This window comes from Acanthochromis polyacanthus, chromosome 23 (assembly GCF_021347895.1).
Source record: "Acanthochromis polyacanthus isolate Apoly-LR-REF ecotype Palm Island chromosome 23, KAUST_Apoly_ChrSc, whole genome shotgun sequence".
Lineage (NCBI taxonomy): Eukaryota > Metazoa > Chordata > Actinopteri > Pomacentridae > Acanthochromis > Acanthochromis polyacanthus.
In genome coordinates, this window is record NC_067135.1 from 4,360,247 (window position 1) to 4,387,468 (window position 27,222).

The 27,222-nt window shown below is 41.0% G+C and overlaps 1 protein-coding gene across 1 annotated transcript in view; it reads right to left on the reverse strand.

Annotated features, from left to right (window-relative positions):
- nrxn2b (neurexin 2b) overlaps window positions 1-27,222 on the reverse strand; it is a 704,661-nt gene that overhangs the window by 50,693 nt on the left and 626,746 nt on the right. Inside the window, 1 exon segment of the mRNA XM_051943965.1 lies at window positions 11,484-11,655. Within this exon segment, the coding sequence (XP_051799925.1) occupies window positions 11,484-11,655 (172 nt within the window).

A 27,222-nucleotide genomic window follows, 5' to 3' on the forward strand; every position in this document is an offset into this window, starting at 1 on the left:
ACATTTTGGTGGCATTTTGAAGGACATACAAAACTATGACATTTTTGTCCATTTTCGGAATGACCAACTATACAGTCACATTTTTGGTGACATTTTGGACGACATACTAAACTATGACATTTTTGGTGGCATTTTGGAAGACAGACTAAACTCTTGACATTTTTGGTGACATTTTGGACGACATACTAAACTATGACATTTTTGTCCATTTTCAGGCGACATACTATGAACTTGGGCCTTTTTGGTGACATTTTGGACAACATACTAAAGTTTGACATTTTCGTCCATTTTTGGACGACATACTAAACTATGACATATTTGTCCATTTTTGGATGATGTACTAAACTATGGCCTTTTTTGTGACATTTGGACGACATTCTGAACTATGACATTTTTGTCCTTTTTTTGGACGACATGCTAAACTATGACATTTTGGTGGCATTTTGGACGACATACTAAACTATGACATTTTTGTCCATTTTTGGACGACATCCTAAACTATGGCCTTTTTGGTGACATTTTGGACGACATTCTGAAATGACATTTTTGTCCTTTTTTTGGACGACATGCTAAACTATGACGTTTTGGTGGAATTTTGAAGGACATACAAAACTATGAGACTTTTGTCCTTTGTTGGACGACATACGAAACTATGACGTTTTTGGTGACATTTTGGATGACATACGAAACTATGATGTTTTTGGTGACATTTTGGACAACATACTAAAGTTTGACATTTTCGTCCATTTTTGGACGACATACTAAACTATGACATATTTGTCCAATTTTGGATGACGTACTAAACTATGGCCTTTTTGGTGACATTTTGGACGACATTCTGAACTATGACATTTTTGTCCTTTTTTGGGCGACATACTAAACTATGGCCTTTTGGTGATTTTTGGACAACATTCTGAACTATGACATTTTTGTCCTTTTTTGGACGACATACTAAACCATGACGTTTTTGACGGCATTTTGGAAGACATACAAACTATGACATTTTTGTCCATTTTCGGACGACATACAAAACTCAGACGTTTTTGGTGACATATCACACTATGACATTTTTGTCCCTTTTTGGACAACTTCCTAAATTTTGATGTTTTTAGTAATGTTTCAGACAACGTGCTATACGTTGACTTCAGTTTTTGAAAGACATACTGCAGTATGATGTTTCTCATCTAATTTTGGAGATATTTAAGACATATGGTTCACCCGGATTTGAACCGGAAACCTTTCGAATTATAAGCCAATGTGATAACCACTATACTATGGAAACTGTCACACTGCACCGTGATGTTTTGGTCACATTTTAGACATACTAAACTATGACAATTTTGTCAATTTTCGACAACATACTAAACTATGGCCTTTTTGGTGACATTTTGGACGACACACTAAACTATGACATTTTTGGACGACTTACTATAAACTATGACATTTTTGTCCATTTGCGGACGACATACTAAACTCTGACGTTTTTGGTGACATACTACACTATTACATTTTTGGACGACATACTAAAGTACGACATTTTTGTCCCTTTCTGGACGACTTTCTAAATTTGGGCGTTTTTAATAATGTTTCAGACAACATGCTGTACTTTGACTTCAGCTTTTGAAAGACATACTTCAGTAAGATGTTTTTCATCACATTTTGGTGATGTTTAAGTCATATGGTTCACCTGGACTCGAACCAGAAACCATTTGCACTGTAAGCCAATGTGATAACCACTACACTATGGAAACTGTCACACTACACCATGATGTTTTGGTCACCTTTTTGACGACATATGATGTTTTTGGTGACGACATGCACAACTATGACATTTTTGCCCATTTTTGGACGACATACTATACGATGACATTTTTGGTGATATTTTGGACAACACACTAAACTATGACATTTTTGTCCATTTTCGGACGACATTCTGAACTATGACATTTTTGTCCTTTTTTGGACGACATACTTAACTATGACGTTTTTGGTGGCATTTTGATGACATGCAAAACTATGACATTTTTGTCCAATTTCAGACGACATACTTATATAATGACATTTTTGGTGACATTTTGGACGACATACTAAACTATGGCCTTTCTGGTGACATTTTGGACAACATTCTGAACTATGACATTTTTGTTCATTTTTGGACGACATACTAAACTATGACGTTTTTGGTCGCATTTTGGAAGACATACAAAACTATGAAATTTTTTTCCATTTTAAGATGACATACTATACTCTGACATTTTTGGTGACATTCTGAACTATGATATTTTTGTCCTTTTTTGAGCGACATACTAAACCATGACGTTTTTGGTGACATATTACACTATTACATTTTTGGACGACATACTAATCTGACATTTTTGTCCAGCATACTAAACTATGACATTTTTGTCCCTTTCTGGACGACTTTCTAAATTTTAACGTTTTTAGTAATATTTCAAACTACATGCTATACTTTAACTTCTGAAAGACATACTGCAGTATGAATTTTTTAGTCAGATTTTAGTGATGTTTAAGTAACATGGCTCACCCAGATTCAAACCAGGAACCATTTGCACTGTAATCCAATGTGATAACCACTACACTATGGAAACTGTCACACTACACCATGATGTTTTGGTCACCTTTTAGACGACATATTGACGTTTTTGGTGACAACATGCACAACTATGACATTTTTGTCCATTTTCAAACGACATTCTGAACTATGATATTTTTGTCCTTTTTGGACGACATACTAAACTATGACGTTTTTGGTGGCATTTTGATGAGATGCAAAACTATGACATTTTTGTCCAATTTCAGACGACATACTATATAATGACATTTTTGGTGACATTTTGGACGACATACTAAACTATGGCCTTTCTGGTGACATTTTGGACGACATTCTGAACTATGACATTTTTGTCCTTTTTTGGACGACATACTAAATAAACCATGACGTTTTTGGTGACATTTTGGAAGACATACAAAACTATGACATTTTTGTCCAATTTTCGGATGACATACTATACTATCACATTTTTGGTGACATACTAAATTCTGACATTTTTGTCCCTTTCTGGACGACTTTATAAATTCTGACATTTTCAGTAATGTTTCAGACAACGTGCTATTCTTTGACTTCAGTTTTTGAAAGACATACCACAGTATGATGCTTCTCATCTAATTTTAGAGATATTTAAGGAATATGGTTCACCCGGATTCGAACCAGAAATCTTTCAGCTTGTAAGCCAATGTGATAACCACTACACTACGGAAGCCATCACACTGCACCATGATGTTTTGGTCACCTTTTAGATGACATATGATGTTTTTTGGTGACGACATGCTATACTATGACATTTTTGGTGATATTTTGGACAACATACTAATCTATGACATTTTTGTCCTTTTTTGGACAACATCAAGGGCGTCTGAACCGTCTGCCTGCTGCAGGAGTGGGTGACATGGTCATGGCCACAGTGAAGAAAGGCAAGCCAGAGCTCAGGAAGAAGGTGCATCCTGCGGTGGTGATACGGCAGCGGAAGTCGTATCGGCAAAAAGACGGCGTGTTTCTCTACTTTGAAGACAACGCAGGTGCAACTGACATTTTTGGTGGCATTTTGGAAGACATACAAAACTTTGACATTTTTGTCCATTTTAAGATGGCATGCTATACTATGACATTTGTGGTGACATTTTGGACAACATACTAAACTATGTCATTTTTTTCCATTTTCGGACGACATACTAAACTATGACATTTTTGGTGACATTTTGGACAACATTCTGAACAGACATTTCTGTTTTTTTGGACGACATACTAAACTATGACGTTTTGGTGACATTTTGGACGACATACTAAACTATGACATTTTTGTCCATTTTCGGACGACATGCTATACTATGACATTTTTGGTGACATTTTGGATGACATTCTGAACTATGACATTTTTGTCCTTTTTTGGATAACATCATAAACTATGACGTTTTTGGTGGCATTTTGACGACATGTAAAACTATGACATTTTGTCCAATTTCAGACGACATACTATATAATGACGTTTTTGGTGGCATTTTGGAAGACATACAAAACTATGACATTTTTGTCCATTTTCAGATGGCCTACCATACTATCACATTTTTAGTGACATTTTGGACAACATTCTGAACTATGACATTTTTGTCCTTTTTTGGATGACATACTAAACTCTGACATTTTTGGTGACATATTACACTATCACATTTTTAGACGACATACTAATCTGACATTTTTGCCCCTTTCTGGACGACTTTCTAAATTTGGGTGTTTTTAGTAATGTTTCAGACAACATGCTATACTTTGACTTCAGCTTTTGAGAGACATACTAATGTAAGATGTTTTTCATCACATTTTGGTGATGTTTAAGTCACGTGATTCACCCAGATTCGAACCAGGAACCAGTTGCACTGTGAGCCAATGTGATAACCACTACACTATGGAAACTGTCACACTACACCATGATGTTTTGGTCACCTTTTAAATGACATATGACGTTTTTGGTGACGACATGCACAACTATGACATTTTTGTCCATTTTTGGAAGACATACAAAACTATGGCATTTTTTGTCCATTTTAAGACGGCATACTATAATAGTATACTATGACATTTGTGGTGACATTTTGGACAACATACTAAAGTATGACATTTTTGTCCATTTTCGGACGACATACTAAACTATGGCCTTTCTGGTGACATTTTTGGACGACATTCTGAACTATGACATTTGTGTCCTTTTTTGGACGACATACTTAACTATGACGTTTTTGGTGGCATTTTGACGACATGTAAAACTATGACATTTTTGTCCATTTTCAGATGGCCTACTATACTATCACATTTTTGGTGACATTTTGGACAACATTCTGAACTATGACATTTTTGTCCTTTTTTGGACGACATACTAAACTTTGACATTTTTGTCCATCATACTAAACTCTGACATTTTTGGTGACATATTACACTATTACATTTTTAGACAACATACTCATCTGACATTTTTGCTACTTTCTGGACGACTTTCTAAATTTGGGTGTTTTTAGTAATGTTTCAGACAACATGCTGTACTTTGACTTCAGCTTTTGAGAGACATACTACAGTAAGATGTTTTTCATCACATTTTGGTGATGTTTAAGTCACGTGATTCACCCAGATTCGAACCAGGAACCAGTTGCACTGTGAGCCAATGTGATAACCACTACACTATGGAAACTGTCACACTACACCATGATGTTTTGGTCACCTTTTAAATGACATATGACGTTTTTGGTGACGACATGCACAACTATGACATTTTTGTCCATTTTTGGAAGACATACAAAACTATGGCATTTTTTGTCCATTTTAAGACGGCATACTATAATAGTATACTATGACATTTGTGGTGACATTTTGGACAACATACTAAAGTATGACATTTTTGTCCATTTTCGGACGACATACTAAACTATGGCCTTTCTGGTGACATTTTTGGATGAAATTCTGAACTATGACATTTTTGTCCTTTTTTGGACGACATACTAAACCATGACGTTTTTGGTGGCATTTTGGAAGACATACAAAACTATGACATTTTTGTCCAATTTTCGGATGACATACTATACTATCACATTTTTGGTGACATTTTGGACGACATACTAAATTCTGTCATTTTTGTCCCTTTCTGGATGACTTTATAAATTCTGACATTTTTAGAAATGTTTCAGACAACGTGCTATTCTTTGACTTCAGTTTTTGAAAGACATACCACAGTATGATGCTTCTCATCTAATTTTAGAGATATTTAAGGAATATGGTTCACCCGGATTCGAACCGGAAATCTTTCAGATTGTAAGCCAATGTGATAACCACTACACTACGGAAACCATCACACTGCACCATGATGTTTTGGTCACCTTTTAGACGACATATGACGTTTTTTGGTGACGACATGCTATACTATGACATTTTTGGTGATATTTTGGACAACATACTAATCTATGACATTTTTGTCCTTTTTTGGACAACATCAAGGGACGTCTGAACCGTCTGCCTGCTGCAGGAGTAGGTGACATGGTCATGGCCACAGTGAAGAAAGGCAAGCCAGAGCTCAGGAAGAAGGTGCATCCTGCGGTGGTGATACGGCAGCGGAAGTCGTATCGGCGAAAAGACGGCGTGTTTCTCTACTTTGAAGACAATGCAGGTGCAACTGACATTTTTGGTGGCATTTTGGAAGACATACAAAACTTTGACATTTTTGTCCATTTTAAGATGGCATGCTATACTATGACATTTGTGGTGACATTTTGGACAACATACTAAAGTATGACATTTTTGTCCATTTTTGGACGACATACTATACTATGACATTTTTGGTGACATTTTGGACGACATACTAAACTATGACATTTTTGGTGACATTTTGGACAACATTCTGAACAGACATTTCGGTTTTTTTGGACGACATACTAAACTATGACGTTTTGGTGACATTTTGGACGACATTCTGAACTATGACATTTTTGTCCTTTTTTGGATAACATAATAAACTATGACGTTTTTGGTGGCATTTTGACGACATGTAAAACTATGACATTTTTGTCCAATTTCAGACGACATACTATATAATGACGTTTTTGGTGGCATTTTGGAAGACATACAAAACTGTGACATTTTTGTCCATTTTCAGATGGCCTACTATACTATCACATTTTTGGTGACATTTTGGACAACATTCTGAACTATGACATTTTTGTCCTTTTTTGGACGACATACCAAACTATGACATTTTTGGTGACACACTAAACTGACATTTTTGTCCAACATACTAAACTCTGACATTTTTGGTGACATATTACACTATTACATTTTTAGACGACATACTCATCTGACATTTTTGCTACTTTCTGGACGACTTTCTAAATTTGGGTGTTTTTAGTAATGTTTCAGACAACATGCTATACTTTGACTTCAGCTTTTGAGAGACATACTACAGTAAGATGTTTTTCATCACATTTTGGTGATGTTTAAGTCACGTGATTCACCCAGAAACCAGTTGCACTGTGAGCCAATGTGATAACCACTACACTATGGAAACTGTCACACTACACCATGATGTTTTGGTCACATTTTAAATGACATATGACGTTTTTGGTGACGACATGCACAACTATGACATTTTTGTCCATTTCTGGAAGACATACAAAACTATGACATTTTTTGTCCATTTTAAGACGGCATACTATAATAGTATACTATGACATTTGTGGTGACATTTTGGACAACATACTAAAGTATGACATTTTTGTCCATTTTCGGACGACATACTAAACTATGGCCTTTCTGGTGACATTTTTGGACGAAATTCTGAACTATGACATTTTTGTCCGTCATACTAAACTATGAGGTTTTTGGTGGCATTTTGGAAGACATACAAAGTTATGACATTTTTGTCCATTTTCGTCCATTTTCAGACGACATACTATACTATGACATTTTGGACAACATACTAAAGTATGACATATTTGTCCATTTTTAGACGACAGACTAAACATGTTATACTTTCACTTCACTTTTTGAAAGACATAACACAGTATGATGTTTTTCATTAAATCTGTATCTAGATTCAAACCGGGAACCTTTGGCATTTTAAGCCAATGTGATAACCACTACACTATGGAAACTGTCATGTTACACAATGACATCAAGAATATAGCTATAGATATCCTGAAATAGAGTTTTGATTAGGCAACATGACCTTACAGTTATCTATATTTACAGCAGAAGCTACACTAAGTTGGTTGTGGACGTGACCTGTGTTTCAAGCATTCTATGACACTGCAACTGTAACCACAATGTAAAGTTGGTTTACCACCATGTTGGAGCAGCTCAAGGCTGAAGCGCCAATAAATTTTGACCACAAGCCTCTAATGAAGAAAGATTTCCTTCTCTACAAACTTCTCACTGATCAGCTCCTGGATTTTACCCAATATAGGGGCTGCCATTGCTTCTCACACTGTTTGAAAGTTTTGCTGGACTAGTACACAATGGGAAACCTTGTATAAATTCAAGTTGTCATAATCACAAGTACTAGTATTAGTAAGTGTCATCTTGACTCATCAGATTGACAATACAGATATCCATAATTTTAATTCTAGATTGTCAAATTCAGCTGTTAAAATGATAAAACAGCGTTCCATAGGATCCTGTGTGTTTATCTGAAAACAAATCACACACTTTGGTCAATCAGAACTGACTAGTCTCAAAGGACAATCGCATAAATCTGTAAACAAACCACAGCAGACTGAACAAACAAGTCACATTAGATCTGTTACCTTTCTCACAACAGATGACCAGTAAATTAAGGGAATCGGGTGTGAAATGGCACAATTACGGTCCGTATGGCACCGCGGCTAACATCTGCCCGTTTACCTGTGGCCAGGTTGAGGCGCTCAGTGTGACATGGGGATGCTTTTATTGAGCCCGTCTGCCATTTTGGGAACACAGGAGGTGGGGTGGGCCAATAACTGTTGCTGTAGGACCCACGGGGGACACCTGACACACCGGATTAGTTGGCCTGGCACTCCTCTGACACTTTTTGTCTGCTCTCTGACCATCAAATGCACACAAACACACACATACAGAGTGTTGTATGTGATGCACGCAGACAGATGTGCATGCCCTGTCACACGTAGAATCAGACACATACCGAAAACACCCACAGACACAGACTCCCCGAGGACGACAAACATCACTTCGTGGGACGTCAGGAGATGTGTTGCTTTGCCATTGAGTGTGCCTGACCCGTGACGATTATGCTTGCTGTCAACATCTTGTCTCTCCAAATCATCACCTCGCAGTGGCCTACTGTTTATAAGCCCGCTGCTGGCGAGCCAAGCCTTAATGGAGGCTTTGCGAGTAAACCAATGAATACAATTCAGAATCTAACTGGCATTTTGGACTGACACTGTGGTTACGGCGCATAAACATGAGGGTTTGTCAGAAAAAGATACAGAAGTTAAGCCGCCACTGCCTTTCTGGTGACACATGACAGATTTACCTTCTGTCTTTTATCGCTATCATCCCTCTTCATCCTCTGAGAACTTGCGCTTTACTTGGGTCATAGTTTAGGAGACAAGAAATCACACATCACTGTCTACATCTCCAAAGTCTCAGACGGAGCTCAAACCCGCACTGGCATCCCGATGAGATGCATGATGTGGGTCACACCAGTTCCTTTGGGGAAGAAGATTTCACAAGAAACTGCACTTCCTTGTTTTGTTATCATAACCAGACCAATTTGAAACCCGTTACACCTAACAGAACACCCTGCTGGAGGCATCTTTCTCTACAACTTGCTCTATTTTCTTAGAAATCTGGTTACAAGGATGACTTCAATGTTCTACTGGGACAATATGGTAGTGATACTGCATAATATAAGCATCAGGAAAATAAAGCAGTCCTGTCTACAAACTGCGAGTATCGAGTATTTTGTCCCATTTAGAGAATCAGAAGATGTCTAAATCTGCAAATCTGGGTCACAAGAACTTGTTCCAACGAGGGAGCTCCTTTTTCTTTGTCTTCTCTACACAATATAACCCCGCTCTCCGGCTTTGCGCACCTCATGTGTCAGTTAGGAAGTTGCAATCCCCGCACCTCCCTCATCCATCCCTCGCTCGCTCCTCCGCCCTTTTGTGCCTCAGCCTCATCCGAGGTTTTTGCTTTCCTAATGTGTAACATCTCTGTTTCCCCAGGACGCCGCCCAGCCAGACGAAGACGACTGGAACCTTCAAAGCTTTTGCCGGAGCCATCAAAGCAGGCGCCCAAAAATAGTTTGAGTGTATCTAGCTCACATAAATGAATCAAAGCTATCCTACTACCCCCCCTCTCATCTTCATCTATTTCCTTCCCTTAGTCCTGATAACCTCCTAAAACTTCAGACGGGCTCCAGCCCCCGGCAGGCAAACGCAAAACTCATCAAATAAACTAACAAACAACAACAAAATAACACTCTTCAATTTTTGATCAGCGGAGGAAAAGGGAAGAAATGTTTGATGAGGACAACAACAGCGGCAAAGGAGGGGGGCGGAAAGAAAAAGGGATAAAAAGAATACAATATGGGCCGTGCATTAATGTTTCTTGATGAAACAAAACATAGATTTGGATGATGACACTCACTTGCCAATGTTAACAGGCTGCTCCACTGTTATTTTCTAAGCGGTTTGTGCTATTGTTAGATGAAGGCTCCTCTTTTGAGTGTGTTCTGTAGTGAAAAGGGCTGCATTTCCATCATAATAACAACTGAAAAGAGTGAACTGTCGCAGGGCGCTTCCTCTTCTGGCTGTAATGCATGCCCCTTAGTCCGGCCTCGCTGTGCTGATGGATGAGCAAAAGAATATGCTTCTCTCAATGCCAAAACAAAGCCTCAGAATATGGGATCACTGCTGTGACAGAGAATGTCACAGTCCCACTGCTCTATAAGTCAACAACAGTAAATATCATGGCCACATTAGTGACACACTCCCCGCTGCTTGAAACAATGACGATACATAGACGGAGCTTTTAGACAATGGAGATGGAAGGCGTTGACTTCAGCAGGGCCGCAGATTTACTGGTTGGACAGCATTGATGTGGGAGAAACACACTGGTGAAGAATCTGTATTCAGGTTTTTCCACATGATCATTAATTCAGGCACAGAGTTAGCCTGCTGTTTACCAAATGCAAACTCATGACGGGAACTCAAAATGTCTTCCTTTGAACAACCATGAACAAAGGGGAAACACATTGGAGAGAGAAATTAAGGGGGAGCTTCAGCACGAACAAAAATAGCCTCATAATTCAGGCCGAAATAGAATACCATGATTATGGTTAAACAACAAGCGGGGGAATTAGCACATTCCCAGCAGTGACTCATCGGGTGTTTGCCCTCGTTTAAAGTCTGTACGTGTAATGATGTTGTGCCTATGTTTATCTCAGAGCCGAGGCATGACTTCTAAACACCTCCGCATACTTTCCCACCATGAAGCGTCCTCCCCATGTATCCTGCCTGAAAAATCTTGCTCACCATCCGCACCTGACTGGCATATTCAACCGGCCTCCTTTTTATAATGCTGGCTTCACAGCGCCAGCAGCTACAATGGCAGACTGACTACGGAGAGGTGGATGCTCTTAGATGGGAGATTGCCTCCCTCAGGAAGGCTGCTTGGCTTTTCCTGCCTTTTAGACCAGACTTAATCACCAGGAATAATGCAGCCAATCTCTAAATATGAATGTCATGATAAATAAACCAGCGTGTTTCTTTTAGTGGCACACGGGAGGCTGAAGTGCTGAATATTTCTTTTCCAAAAGCTCCTTCCTTCTCTCTCCAGTGTGTTAACCGGCTTATCTTAGAATTCAACGCTGTGAAGTTTATAAACTGACACTGATTTCTCCCTGTATATCAGGGCCTCTGCTCCTTCCTACCTGAGGGGAAACGTTCGATGACCGGCTGGTTGTCCACCTGTAGCGTGGCATTGCCCCCGCTGCGTGTGAATCGCACCACGTGGTATTTGCCATCGCTCACCATCACCGCGCTCTCCTCGATGGTTATGTCGTCCGTTCCCACGTTGAAGATCACGCCGATCTTTCCCCGTTCCTGCAAAGAGAGGACATTTTTAGAAGAGTGTCCCAACACCCAGATACCCATGAAACGTGATTGGAAGAGGGGTGTATATATAAAGTCATTCTCTTGGAGCCCATTCTATCAAATCAAACTGCTTTTCTTTCAGTAACTAATAGCCTCTTAGTTAACACTTAAGATAACTCCCTCTCTGTCTAATGTTCTGGTCCTGCTTCAAATTACACATCAAGGTAGTTTCAAAGAATTCATGCGTTCACGGCTCCATTGAATAATAGGATGGGAGCATCTGAGCCAAGCCATTAACCCTATGAGCCCTCGACTATTTTCAGGGTAATTTCACCACCTTTACTTCAAGCTCTGATCTTGGTCATTACAGATACAAACCATACATGCTGCATCTTGTCTTTTTCAGAACAGTCCAGGCTATGCAGATATTCCACGCGTCGTGAGGTTAATGTTTTAATTCATCCAGTACATTCAACCTTTTCAACCCATTTACAGATAAGTGCATTACACCGAAAAGATTCGACAGCAACATAAAACCAGACTTCTGAATTAACCTGGGGGTCTTTCAGTGTGCAGTTGACATGTTCTCTGGCTTCCTCCCACAGTCCAAAGATATACAGAGGTTAACTACCCGTTCTGAATTATCTGTAGGTGTGAATGTGAGTGTGCTTAGGTGTCAGTTGGGATCCTTGCAACCCTACAGAGGATTAAGCAGAGTATAGATAATGGATGGATAGATGGATCAAACCAGACTTCTTGGACCACTCTTTGGTACCAATATTCTATTTGAGATCTTTAACCATCAATATCTAGAGATGTCCCGCTAACATTGAAGCAACTGAACTGTCAACTCCATACTTTTAAATAAAATTTAATTGCGGTCACCCAGCCGTGTAGCAATCCAAGCTAACACACATGACACGGTTTCCCTATTTGTCGTCCTGAGGCAAACATCAAAAGATATTTTTCTTTCAGTTAACAGAAACAGGTCTTCACTGTGTAGCCCGATGACGCTGCAAGCATCAGATCCCTCACATATCAGCCTGGTAAAGAACAGAGCACTTGCTGAGGACTCGGGCACCTTTAGTATTCATCAACCGGGTGACCCCCTCCCCTCTCCCATCTATTAGTGTTGACAGCCGCCCACTGCTTCGAGTTTATTGCAGTCAACCGCCTACTCTACTCTCTTCGCCCGGCATCTCTCTCTCCTCTCCCTCTGTGGTTCCTGTCCTCAGTCCCAGGAAAGGTCAAAGTCATTTACAGAGTTGCAGTCTGCCAGAGAGGCGCAGAACAAGGGTGAGCGGGAGAAAAGAAACCGAGTAGGCCACACACCAGACACACCATTACAGACAAGCTCCCTGTCTGGCAGTAAATCCTCGCTCGCAGGTTTGTTCTGTAAGTGCTGCCCATACCGGCGGCGAGAACACTTCCTGACTGTCACTCCGTGGCGGGTCAAGCTCATTTGCAGCCGGGGGTCACATTTGCACACTGCTATCTGCCCGCTGCAAGCTCCATCGCCATCGATTCCATTATCTCATTAGGTATGTGCATTTATTTTGCCACTTTCCATAATGCCAAGATATTCAGAGGTGAACGCGTGGCTTTTCCTTGAGGCGGTTTTTCATTATTCATGGCTGATTAAGTATTTTAAAAAAGAAAATAAAACACCCTGAATGTTAACAGAACTTAAAATAGCAAGTTAATTGAGTAAATAAGTGCGGAGGTTGTACAGTAAGTTAATGATCAGTGTAATCAGGAAAATTTATGTGCATCCTAACTGCTCTTTGGCGCTCTGTAAAGTGGTTACAGCATGCCGCCAAGGCCACATGACGACCATGCGCTGATGAAAGCAGTGATTAGGGTATTAATTGAGCATGCTCAAGTGGAAGCACTGGTGGTCGAGAGTAACACCGCGCAGCGATCGACAGCGTAAGACGCAGCCGAGTAACCAGAACAAACAGGATCTACATGGAAGCAAGACAACAAACAGGCCCTTCCTGAGCTGTTCTCCTCCTACATGAAGATCCTACCTAAGCTGGACCTGGATGAGCTCGATGGACTCCTCAGTAGATGATCTCATTCTGCAAAGAGGCTAGAACGTCTCAAATCGCAAAGGGCTTCCAGCTTCTCAGGCACTTAATTGATTCATGTTATGGCCTGACCCTCGCAGTTTTTCCAACCCACTCTCCTCATGCGTGTCAAAATCCAATACGGATTTCAAGACATGAATATGAATGCTATCAGAGAGCGATTAGCGAGCCACACATGAATGAAAATTTAATCAAGCTTTGACTATTGATACCTTTGTGAGCAAGAAAAAAATAACAAAATGGAGAGGTTGAGCGAAATGCTTCTGGATGGAACAGAAATGTCAGGATCATCTCCATTACAGCCCACGCACTAGGAAGCTTAGAATAATCATAGCACCTTTGCTTGGAGAATTAATTCAATTTGCCAGGGCAGAGCAGAATGAATCTGTGCTATTACGACTGAAAAGCAGAAGGGAGAGTGAATTTGAGTGATATTTACAGAGAGATTAGCATTTGTGTTCCGCAACATTAGGGTTCTTCCCTGTGCTGAGGGAATGTATCGAGCCCATTACAGTGGGAAGCCGCTGGGAACCAGTGCTTTTTTAAAAATGATTTTAGTGTAGCGGTAATGACATTTTAATGGCCATTTCCCTTAAGCGAACATATCTCTGGAAACAGAAGGGGGGGAAAAAACCTCTTTGAATGACTGGGAGCAGTCAAGCCTGCAACATTGAAAGGAAGGGACTGCTAGGTAACTTACAATAAGCCCCGGCTGCTCTTTAAACACCACCGCTTCTCAACTACCGCTTAGCAGTCCTTAATCTGCTGCAGCTGTCGGCTAATGTCAGGAATAAGAATGTTGCTTTTTTTCGTCTTTTATCTAGAGGTGAGCTCATCTTACTTTCCCTTCCGTGGGTCAATCAGAGGCGTCGGTAGGGGGTCCACTGTAGACTGGAGGGATAGAGCTCTGCCATATGATACATTTTCAATTACATCCGATTTAAATCTCAAGTGCCTGAAGAGGAGAGCATCTCTTTGAATTACTGGGGTTCAATGAAACATTCAGAGATCTAGAGTGGCAGGGGGGCTGGAAGAAATACCTACAGACTGGAATGAGCTTTAACTTGAGCCAAAATCAGTTTGTGGAGCATTGAGTTTCACAGAAAAAGCTTTTTACTTAATATCATTACATTTTAGTTTGTAGCATCTTGCTGTACTCACTCGATTTTCCTTTTTATTGCATTGTTTCGACCTCATATAACTCTTCCAGGCCCGGGTGTTGCAAATTAGCACTCGCGCTATAAATACGGCTAAATAATGATCGCACTTTACAGTATATCTTTCTATACAGTATCAAACCATAAATAAATAAAGTAGGGAGAAGATTGCGGGGAGTTAGAAGATTTTCCAAAGATTTTCGCTTGAATATCAGAATAATTATTCAAGCACAAACTTGCTGTCCTTGCCAAATATTTAAGATCTTAGCACAACGAAAAGATGTTTTTCGCAGAGCAGAAACTGCTAATCAGCTTCCCACACAACAGTGAGAGTTTAGCTGCCAACAAAAAAAAAAAAAAAAAAAAAAGGGGAGAGAAAGTTTCTGTAATCCTCTCATTAGAGTCTCTCCTTCCTTTCTCTCAAAGACAAAGAAACTTGGCTTTGGAATTCTGTGCAAGCAGCCGCAGCAGAGAAAGAGCAGTGCTGGGGTACGGCGAGCATTTCCGTCTGAAATATTTCAACATGACCTTGCAGCGTGTGAGAGCGCGTCGAGGTAAACGCTGCTGTCGGGAGCGGAATGAGAATGAGGCGGCGGGCTGCAGTTGGCGGGTGTGTATCAGGGTTATCAGGCAGCCTCAGAGAGCTCTCGCTGATCACGCCGAGCAGAAAAGGAAGAAGCGAGAGGAGGAGGAGGAGCATAGGGGCAAAGAGAAACACTGCGCGATAAAAGGACAGAGGGAACCTTGATGATCCTCCAGGGCCTCAAGGTGCTCTGAGATCAAAGCTGCTTTTGAAGATGTCAAGATCTCGTTCTTTCTTCCCAGCACACACTGGTAGTCAATTAAGAAAGGGGGGACAAAAGACAAAGGACGGGTTGGGGGATGGATGTGAATGCATTTTTGAAAGATTTGTTTCTTTGTTTCGTTTCTTTACAGACAGCTCAATCACGACGTTCTTCTTCGCTAACGCGCCCTCCAGCTTCATCTCCCGTCGTCTTCTTCGTATATTTGCATTTCCTCAAAGTCTTCCTGTGTTTCCCCCTCAGATCTGATACACAAGTGCCAAACAGGCGAATTAGAAAAAGGGGGAAACAACGGCGATGCAACTGCCGGATTCAGCAAAGACTCTGGGCAGAGACAGTTGTTTAAATCACTCAAGGTATTTTGCATTTCGCTGCATCAACACGCGCCTCGAGAAAGAAACGGTCCGGAAAACGCGGCTGACCAGTTCAGGAATTTGCTGATGCTGATGATTTGGTTTGACAGATTTCATATTAATAGTCCCGTGGGTGGTGGAAATGCAAACTGTGTATCAGCTTCTTTCTCATTTCCCCAATAATGATCTATCACAGCTTGTATCTGCTTGAGCTTAACTTGACGCGCCAGCGTAAGTATGCACGGCTCCAGTATTTATTAGCTTATGAATCAGCCACTGAAGCAGCATGGACAGAGAAATGACTGATAAATAGATTTTTACTGGATGCCCGATGAAAAGCAATCAATTCTTATGTGGATGCTCACAAACATGGGGTACAGTGCAGCTTAATGTCTCCTCCAGCTCGAGCAAAGCATTTTCACTCAATTCTGTGCAACGATGTTTAATTATATGTGCTATTTGCAGTTTTTTTTTCCCTGTAGCTGAGCCTGATCATGTGATATTTCGGCATCTTCCTTTTGGGGGTAATTCTGGCTCTGTATGGCTAATCATCTTGTCAACATGTATGCAGAATGCCTGAGAGTGGAGATCGGCGGTGGCATCTGCTACAAGGGGAACACTGTAGTGGGGCTAATCTTCCACTCAAAAAAAAAAAAAAAAACCTGCAGCGTTACGTAAGAAGAAATAGGCGGTTGCATAACATGTAGACTCCTCGCCGGCGAAATCACCCTCTGTCTGTTCACCTAACGTCTTTAGAGCGTCTGTGACGGAAGGAGGGAAGAGTCTGAGGGCCCGACAGCCGTTTTGGATCAGGGGAGCTGCTATCTAGGGCTGGGATTTCAGATTTCACGTCCCCCTCTGCTTCTTATCATTCACCTGAGACGACACATGTGCGTGATGTGAAGAGGAGGGCAGCGACGGAACTTTTGCAGAGAGGACATGGTCGGTTTCATTCGCCACACCTTCTCTCTGTTTCTGCTCAGCCAAACTCATTTGTATGTGTTTGCCGTGATCTCCAGCAGTCACCTTGAGCAACCCCCCCCCCCCCCCCCCCATCTCCTCATCTTAATAGCACTTCATCTCCCCATTCCCTCCCTCTTTCTTCGCTTCACCCCAGCTCTTCCTTTTTCCCTTTGCCTCTTCTTAGTGACAGTGGTCACGGCTGAAAACGACGAGTGGCCGCTCTAACAGTGAATCAGACCTCATTGAAAAATCAATGAGTTAGACTAATGCGCTGTGGCTGTGTGTGTGTGTGTGTGTATGTGTCTGAATCTGAATCTCCCATCAGAGCATGACTCACACTGGGCTTGCCTATTTGTCCTGGAGTACACACACACTGGCAGCGTGCCAAAGATGCTGCAGACGGAAGCAACGTTTGCGCTGAAGACGGAGAGAGGGAATTCGAAATAAATCAGCCACAACATCATCCTCCATAATCCTGATTATGTTGTCAGTTTGCACCAAAACTCCTCATTCACTCGGCGTCGGCTTCCAATCTTGGGCACGACAAAGCGACACACAGAGCTCATGCTGGGCTGATGTGTGCCACTGAGACGGCTGATGGACGGCGTCCTTCAGCACAAACCATCATCAGGCCTGCAGGTTCGAATCCCACCTGACCCGTCCGCCTCCACTGTCAACACGCGGCAAACTTATATGCAAACATGTCCTTGAAGCGAGGTAACGCCGAGGCCCGCCACGCACCGCAGCCTTGTTTACAAAGCTGCCGAATGCCCAGTGGACACGCATACACATGAACACACACGCTCAGACACGGGGATTTGTGTATGGTGTTTTTTCCTCCTAGTGGCTGGGATCCAAATGATAGTACAAAGCGTGAAGTGGGGTGTTGTCGCGGTGTGTCCGATGAGCAATTGAAACCACGTTCGGTCACAGTTGCCATTTCGCTTCACGAACATGTTTACTTTTCATACTGCTATTATGGCAAACTTGTGCTGAACGCTATGTACCCTCATGAAACGTGATGCAACGACCCCCACTCCACTCCACCGCTGCAATTCCACTGATATGAATTATGGTAGGATTGGTTTTTGGCGTGAAATTTTGATTAAACTGATTTTTCGGCTGCTTGAGAGTAAAGTATAAACAAATTGGGTTACAAACTTCTATGTATTTGTATGTATTTATCTGTTAATCATCTAGTAGTTATTAGTTGCTTGAATGATGAACAGTGGTGAACAGACGGAAATTAGATTTAAAGTTACTGATATGGTCAGAAAAACTCCATAAATTAGCATGTGGGAAAGTGTTTTTTTTTCCACTATCATACTTCTATTCTCGCACTTCTGCGTGAAAGAGATGCTGATGAATTATGATGTCTCTGTAGCAACAGAATCAAACTTACAAATGGCCAACAAAGTGTTTCTTGTACTTCTAAAACCAATGAGCCCTAGGCTTTTTCACTTTGTACTTATTGCCTTTATCTCTTATCTTGGCAATTACAAGCACTCATCGTACATTCTGTATCTTTTTAACAATTCTTAAGAATCTGATGCTATGAAATCTACTTTTTTGGTTTGAAAGTGTTAAAAAGTCTGCCCCAAGTTGGACACATCGATGACTTTTGCTGTGATTACTCCTTGGTGTACGAACACAACTAGCCTCACTGGAAAGAGTAGGTTCTGCTGTATATCTTGATATGTGGTTCCATTATGAAATCATGACTTATCCAACTGAATGAACTAATATTACTTTGCTCAAGTTTGAACATTTTGTACGAAAACAAGCCTAATTCCAAAGCTGCAGTTCTCATAATGTGACATTAACACATCATTGCACAGATATGTTAACACGTATGCAGTCACATATATATTAACACATCAAGACATTAACGTACTGATGCAGCGATGAGTAATTAATGAGTAATTTGAACCAGAGTAATGGGTGCGGAGATGAACACAGAGCTGTGTGCAGGCTCAAGCTTAAAACTGATGTAAATTAAAAGTGATTTTTCTCGCCGTCACTTCATCGCACAGAAGAAAAAAGCCCTCGCTGTATTCCATATCTCAAGAGCAATTCAACCAAGAGGGTGCTTCTGTCGCATTAAGTGTCAAGGCTGGAGTTTTTCGTCGACAGCAACCAAACAAATCAAAAACACAGAAAAAGTAAAGCTAGAGAGCAAAGGTTATCTGCAAAGCTGGGTGGTAATTCTCACTTGCTTTGCCAGTACAAGGACACCTTTTACATTGCACACATTACATTAGGTCCATTTTTCTTCTAAACAGAACGATTGAAGCAGCTATAATTAATGGTAGTTTGATTGAGCGAAGTGAACTAGTGACCTGTGCTAAATTCGATGTGATTTAACAAAACCAGCAACCTACACAAACATCTTTGACCTTTTAGTGACAAAGTAATCTCCATCAAGTCCATTCAGTCCTTTTTGTTCAGTTCAGAAGTTCCCCACTTCTAAATAAAATGATAAACTTAAAGCATCCATCACAGGTGGCCAGTCTGCCTTCCACTGCCTTATCACACCCAAAAATGAATAAATCAGAGAGGTGACATTAAGGGAATATGCCACGTTAGTGCTAAAATAGAACCATCATTTACAAGTCAGACTCCGCCGCTGCCAGGAAGATGTGTTAAAACGGATTAAATTTATCAAGATGCACAAGTGAAACCTGAGCATTTCAAAGAGCAAAGATGTTTCATGTCAAGAGCCACTTCAAGCCGCTAACCAGAGATGGATGGATGGAGGATGGAACAGATAAAGCCAGGCGGAGGGGAAGGATGTGCCGGATGTACAAAGCACCCGGGAGTGAGGAAAAATGGAGAAGGGCGGTAAGAAATGGTGATACAGTGATATGACAAAAACAGTAACAAGAACAGATGGTAAAAAAAGAAGGGAATCAAAGGTTGGGAGGCACAGCGCTGGAACTGCGGGGGCGTATTCCTTGAGGCAAAGCCAGAAAAGGATCTTTGTTACTGTGGCAGTAGAAATCAATGTCCATCCACCCACAAGTCATCGCTTTACCAAAAGCCGTGGTATGGCCCAGACACTGGTAGATATCTGTTAGTTTGGGTGACTTAATATGGGACAAAGAGGCTTACAAGACAAATAAAGTTTCCCATGCACGTCAATTTATCCTTTCTCCTCTCTTTTTTTTGTATTCAATTATCCTTTGCCATTACCGGCTCCCCGTAATCCTTCATCAACTCGCTAAACTCTGAGATATGGCAATAATCCCTGTATCTGCCACAAAACCTCATTACACCGACTACCTTTCCAGGGACAAAGCGAAGCAATAACTGATGACTGACATGACATTTTATCAGTTTTACAGAAGCATTAGAAAGTCAGCAGACTCCAGCTGCAGGATGACTCTGTCTGAATACTACTTTATGTTATGACTTCAAAATGTCTATTAACTTTGTCATGGTTCCAAAATCGGCAACTCAAATAGATACTAATCAAGTGAAACCAAAATGGCAATTCAGTCCTTTCAGTCATCAGGCCTTCCTTTTAGAACACTCAAAGCTTCTTTTTTTTTTTTTACTTTCTTCAACAAAGACCGGGTATTGCCTCACCTTCAAATGTCCTTAATGATCATTTCTTTCACTTTGACTCGAACCTTTCCTCCCCTTTTTCTCCTTTTTCTCAATTTTCTAATCAGTCTGCCCTCATCCCCAGCTCCTTCACTCCCCAGAGGCTCATTACTGTGTTGACTGGAGTTGCTAACATGGTTTTGGTGGAATCCAATTGATCCGCACGCTCTTGCGAGTGATCTGAGAATAAGAATTGATACTCAGGGAGCGCTCTGTGTCTGACACCGAAAGGTGCATCAACTGAAAACACAGATCTATCCTGCCTGACAGCGTAAATCTACTTCGTAAACTGTGAAATGAGATCGCAGAGTCCTTGAATATTGTGCATAATCTGCCGCTTGTTAGAGGCTTTGCCCAATAATACTCCTTTGACATTGTATGGGTTAATACTGTGGCAGGTTATTAATTGCCTGTCTTATTCAATTCTAAAACAAGGACGAAAAATTCATGAAAGTATGAATAAAGCTTAATCACTCCGCTAAATTGAGACATGAACCTCGATGCAAAAAGATAATCATTTTGGAGATACAAAGGGACTAAGATACTAAAAATAGCAACTAGATGCATTTGCATAGGATAGCTTCACACTAATGTGAAACCTGGATATGTGCATGTGCATTAATAATAAGCAAAAAAAAAGCCTGCTGAAAAACTGACCAGACAGAAATAGACACTGGTTTAAAAGAGACCTGAGAATGCAGCCAACCCAGACAGACCAAACCTGAGAGAGATGAATGAGATGTTGGACAAGAATAGGAATATAAGTCTTAAAAGTTGCCACAAAAAAATCATGTTTTTCCTCTGTAACGACTATGACGCATCTCCTGATCAGACCTGCTGGTGAGTCACTGGGATCCACTTGGCAGACTAAAGCCAGGCTGAGACTACAGGAGTTTTAAAACAGGTTTGTAAAAAACAGGTTGCATCGTGCATATAAGTAGAAACTTCTCAGACAAACGCACACTAGAGGACTGGAGGATAATGGTGAATCATGCACTGCAGGGTGATATTAAGATTATTGAGGAAGCAATCAGGGAGCGGTGCACCATCTCGTGTGATTGCATGGGGAAACAGGTGTAAACACAATGGAGACTGGAGTCTGTCTTGACAAGAAATTTTGGAGCTTGAATGGCAACTGCATGGCAACAATGTCATACCTGCCCACAGTTTAGGTTCTAAATATCAAATATGTTTATTTCATTCGTAAGCCAATGATGAGCCATCCACCAGATTAAGACCGGCTCTATAAACTCGTTAAATTAGCACATAATTTGCACCAAAGATTGCCTCAGATCCCAGTCCATATTTCTCCTCGGTCAATCTAGAGTGGTAAATCAATCCAAAATTCCTGTAGTTTGAGCTTATTACACACAAACCCAACAACACAAGCAGGAATCCCACATTGAGTTTATTACAAGGCACCAACTGGACCTGCAACGACCTTTACCCTCAGTCATCCAATAATGTCATGTGAATTCCAACAAAGAGGAGTAGAAAACAGCCCTAATTCAGTTCTGTGTGAAGAGCAAGCTACTATCTCTTAACTGTGCTACATTATGTTCATAAATGATGGCATTACAGTGAGACGTGACTGCGTAGCTATCGAAAAACCTTTGGGGAGTGAACGGCAGAGATAAGCCAGTTTGGGTGAGCAAACAGCTGGAGTTTTGTGAGGAAGAACAGGACAGAGGAGAGTACGACTTCTCTTCCGTCTGTTTCATCTACAGTTTGCACATACAATTTGCCGTGCCTGAGTATACGCTGCAAGAAAACGACAAATGGGAGATTACTTCATTTTGTCGTTCTCTTTTTGATGTTTTCACACTCCGACTGTGCGACTTTGTGTGCGGCTGTGGGCGAGACACGTGCATTAATGTTTGTTTTGGCTGCGTGTGCGTGTCGCGGAGCGGCCCGTTACTCTCCGTCGAGAGGAAAGCGAGGCAGGCAGCTGGCCGAAATTGAAGGGAACGACTGTGACCTTCGGACAAAATCAAGAGCAAAGTGTTTTCTGTCTCCATTGTTTTCAGTCTTCTCCGCTTTGTGTTCTGGCGGCCTCATTTTCCCTCTCTCACTCCGTCCCTTTCTGTCCTTTTGCACTGCACAACAGAGCTGCAGACAAAAAAAATTAGAGCATCAATCTGTTTGCTTGTGTTGAGCTTCCAGACTCCTTTCAATTGAAGCATGTTGTACAGGTTGTGATGTGAACAAACGGTGTACGTTTCCTGGCTCTTCGATACGAGCTGTAAAGTAAGTGCTGTATTGTGCTTTTATCAAAAGACCTGAGCTAGACTGTATAAAACGCAGCAGCACTGAAAGCATAAATAGGCCACGTACTATGTCATCAATGTAAACCTTAAAGCTACACATGTTCCGACTAAAAAAAATAAACCTTTGATCTGGACCACAGGATTATCGTTCACACTGTCCTCTATCTAACTCCTCCTTTCTCTTTATTCACTGACATCATGTGGTTTCTGTTCAATTTCTCTTACTTGCCTTGTGCTTCTCCCCATCTGTTACCACGATACCTCTCCAACTGTTCCTCTCCCATCCATCCTCCACCTTCCTCTCTCTCCCTCTCTTTTGCCTTTCTAGTCTCGGCGGGCGGGGCGTGAGGTTGAAGCCCAGCAGAGAAGAACGGCTGCCGAGCGCACGGGCTAATATTTGCCCTGGGCTAAACTGAGCAAACACGGATAAAACGAACACAATCTCTTTCTCTGTCCCTGGCTGTCTGCCTTGTTGTCCTTTCATTCGCTTCCTGTCTGTCCGGCGCTGCTGCAGAGCCGACTGCTGGTTAATCAACGCGCACACTGCGCACATGTTGTTTTCAAGCAAATCACTGGGCGAGCGGTAAATCTGTAATCCGTTTCTGGTGTATGCCTTTCTAAATCAGCGTTCGAAGCTTATTAGGTACACCTGTGCAATCCAACAGGCCTGCGACAGACCCTACATTTATGAAACGTCTGTTTATTGGCGGCAAATGGTGAGTTTCCAACATCAGCGTTCATAATAGGCGATGAGGAACCTCACCATTTATGCCAACAGTCCTTGCTGATGAATCCTACTGCATGTGGTTCATCGTTAAAGCGTCAAGCAAGAAAGCCAATAAACTGATTGATTCACAACTCTTGGATTGAGAAACACAAGAAAACCTTTGACCTTTTAGCAGCACGGTGAATGAAATAGTTTTTCTTCCGAGCTAACAATGAGCTATTAAAGATGAAAGGCATCCTCTCAATTATATCTCATTCTTCTGATGGATCCTCAACAAAAATGGCCAGAGAGGGTCCCTGCACTTAAAAAGAAATGATCCAAAGCCTCCTTGTTACTTGGACAGCTTGTGCTGCATAAAACGTTTTATTTTATATTTTATTTCTGGCGGAGTTTGCAGAGTATTTTATTTTAAAAAATGACTAGCTCGTCTTCCCGTCGCTTCCGTCTGTGCTCATTTCCCACACTCGATGTTAAATGAACCCGCCAATCTGTCAAAATTAACAAAAAAAAAAGAAGTAGAGTCACCAGACTAGCCAATTCTGTCAGCAACTGAACGCCATGCTACACAGGAGGAATACAATCCTAGCTTCACAACTTGCATGTCTACATTTTTCCTTTAATATATTCGCATGATGAAGAAGCACTCATTCACAGTTTGTTATTATCCACATTTTAACGAGAACATGACTACAGTGCCACACCAGTAGGTCTAAGTGTTGCTGCATTGCATTATAAGGTGTTTCATATATTCTGTTCTTAGTTGCTGTGTATAAATAAAAGCTTCAAATCTGGTTACTTTGACTTTTTCCTCACAGAAAGTCCAGATGCCAGCCACCTTATGTTGGTGTTTTTTTTCCCCTATCTATTTGGCGTTAGCTGCAAATAAAATCAAGGCAACATGTTTACACGCCTTATGTTGTTGGGGAAATACTCAAACAAGGTCAGCGCACACATGGATATCAGAGGAATCTCACACCTCTCAGCTGTAATGTGCGAGCCAGAAGAACCCCCAACAACAAGAAGCAAAAACAAGCTTCTGCATCCCAAAGCTCGACACACAAAACTAAAGCGATAGTTTGTTTGTACGCCACAAACACTTAGGCTACATAAGGAATCATCTTAAGCGTCAGCCTTATTTTTGACAGCCCGTGAGCCATTCAACACATTAGAGAAGACGGGAAGTCGCCCTCTGTCAACACTCTTTAGTCTAACGACCATCAATCATACATCAAGAGCAGCGCTAATGAGAGCGGTGTTCCATGTTTGGACCTCATTTTCTGCATGACCACTGCTAACGCTGCCATTTTAAAACCCAGCATCAGAAAGAAAGAAATTTAGGTAAAGACTGGAGTTTCCCAAATCTTTATTTCTGGGGCTACATGGGTGGCAGCATTGAAGGCCCTCCTCTAGTGAAAATCAAGTGTTTTACCCTGTTAACGTGTCCTCGAGGTGTTTTTTTTTAATATGCTGGAAGACACGTCAACCCCATGGCTGAGCATTTCCACCTTAAAACTGCAGCGTTTCGACGACAAAAACAAAAAGCCAAGGTTTCTCTCATAACAAAAGTAAGGAACCAGTCCTGTCGACTTGCAGGGTAGTGCTTTCAATGCCATTAATCTACTTTAAAATAGGTTTCTGATTCAAACATGTGGCTGAATTATTCCAATAGTGCAACTTGCCAATATGGAGCACAGTGAAGTTCTCTAGTGTTTGGGCAAAACTGTCAGTGAGCTGGTGTGCTTGAGCTGCAGTGATTTGGGACGAGAGGTTGTAGAGAGAAAAATATGCACATTCTAAAGGAAGCAACAGTGTAGAGATGCACCCGCTGTCAAAAGTTTTGAGACGGCTTCTCATTCAAATGAATGAGACAGAATGAGACTTTTGACAGGGGGTGTATATTCAATCCATTTTAAAGCTGGAGGGAATTATTTTAATGGTTAAAAAAAACTCTCAATATGTCACTTCCACACACAGATGTCAGTTTTTAGGGATTTCAGAAATGACACAAAATGACCGAAATGAGACACAAAATGACAAAAACGAGACACAAAACGACAAAAACAAGACAAAATGACAAAAAGGAGATGCAAAACACAAAAAAACGAGACATAAAACGACAAAACTAAGACACGAAATGACCGAAACATAACACAAAATAACAAAAACGAGACACCAAATGACAAAAACGAGACACAAAACGACAAAAACAAGACAAAATGACAAAAAGGAGATGCAAAATAAAAAAAAAACGAGACATAAAATGGCAAAACTAAGACACAAAATGACCGAAACATAACACAAAATAACAAAAACGAGACACCAAATGACAAAAACGAGACACAAAACGACCGAAATGAGACACAAAATGACAAAAGCGGAATTTCTTTGCTTCACTGTGAAAGAAACAGAATTTACTCCACACAGTTACAATCGATGCTGGTGGTTAGCAGAGGGTTTTGCATTGACACTGTAATGTGTTGTGTTTGTAATTCCCACTAGATATTCAAAAATAACACTCAAACACTACTACACAGATCGATAAGAGACGGAGTTAACATTAGAGCTGGAAGGAAATATATGCAGAAATAGATATTAATGAAAAGACAATATAAACTATTGCTCTCTATTGTTTCTTCTCTGATATTTGGTTAGCAGATAGAGAAGGAAATAAATGTGATTTTCCTCTAAATTTTGCTCAGGGGGAAGAGGTAATTCATCAACGACATTAAAGAGATACTGTTTCAACGGCATTATTTGATACAAACGGAAACGATGATTATTAATCGCTGCCGTGGTTGATTATGACACCGTTTAAATTCTAGCTTCTGGATCTAAATGAATTGCTTGTTAAAATCTACAGAGGCGTATGATAAATCAAATGAGCCATTAGAACAGTGGGACTGAGTCTGAGCGCCGCAAGTCCATTATCAACCAGAGTAACAAGAAAACAGTCTGTTACAACAGTTCAAAGTTACCTCTGTGATACCGGCGGGGCAATTACAGCTCTGGAGAGAGTTTGTCATATTAAAAAAAAGAGGCAAAGTTAACTGACCACGCACCCTTATCCATTAATCCTCTATAAACATTACAGCTGAACGGCTATAAATTTCACAGATTACTGAGGAGAGGCACATTAGCGGCAGGTTTGTTGTGAACAAATAGTGCATTGTATATTAAACAGCAGCTAATGATCTCATAAAGGTTCAGAGAGGAGAAGGGCTCACTTTAAAAATGAAACAAGCGCCGTATTATCATGCGGGAACTTGCAACAGATAATGAATAATTAAATGTATAAATTGCTTTCTTCTAACCTTTAGCCCAGCGACTCGCCAGGGTGAATGCCGTCAGCGTCATACGTAATGTGGATGAAAAATTAACATGGCATTGATGCGGTCGCCCCGAGAAGAAGCTTATATGTGCAGTAATACAATACTCTAGCATTTTTATCATTACTGCATGCATTCAGTGCACTGATCATCTCATTAAGGTGGTGTTTGTGATTCCCGCCTGTGTTTCAGAACACAGTTGTCTGTGACTTCACAAATGAAAGCTACAAAGCTGCCCGTAAAGCATCCAGGCTGTCTCCAGCAGTGACGGCTGTGTGCGGTTT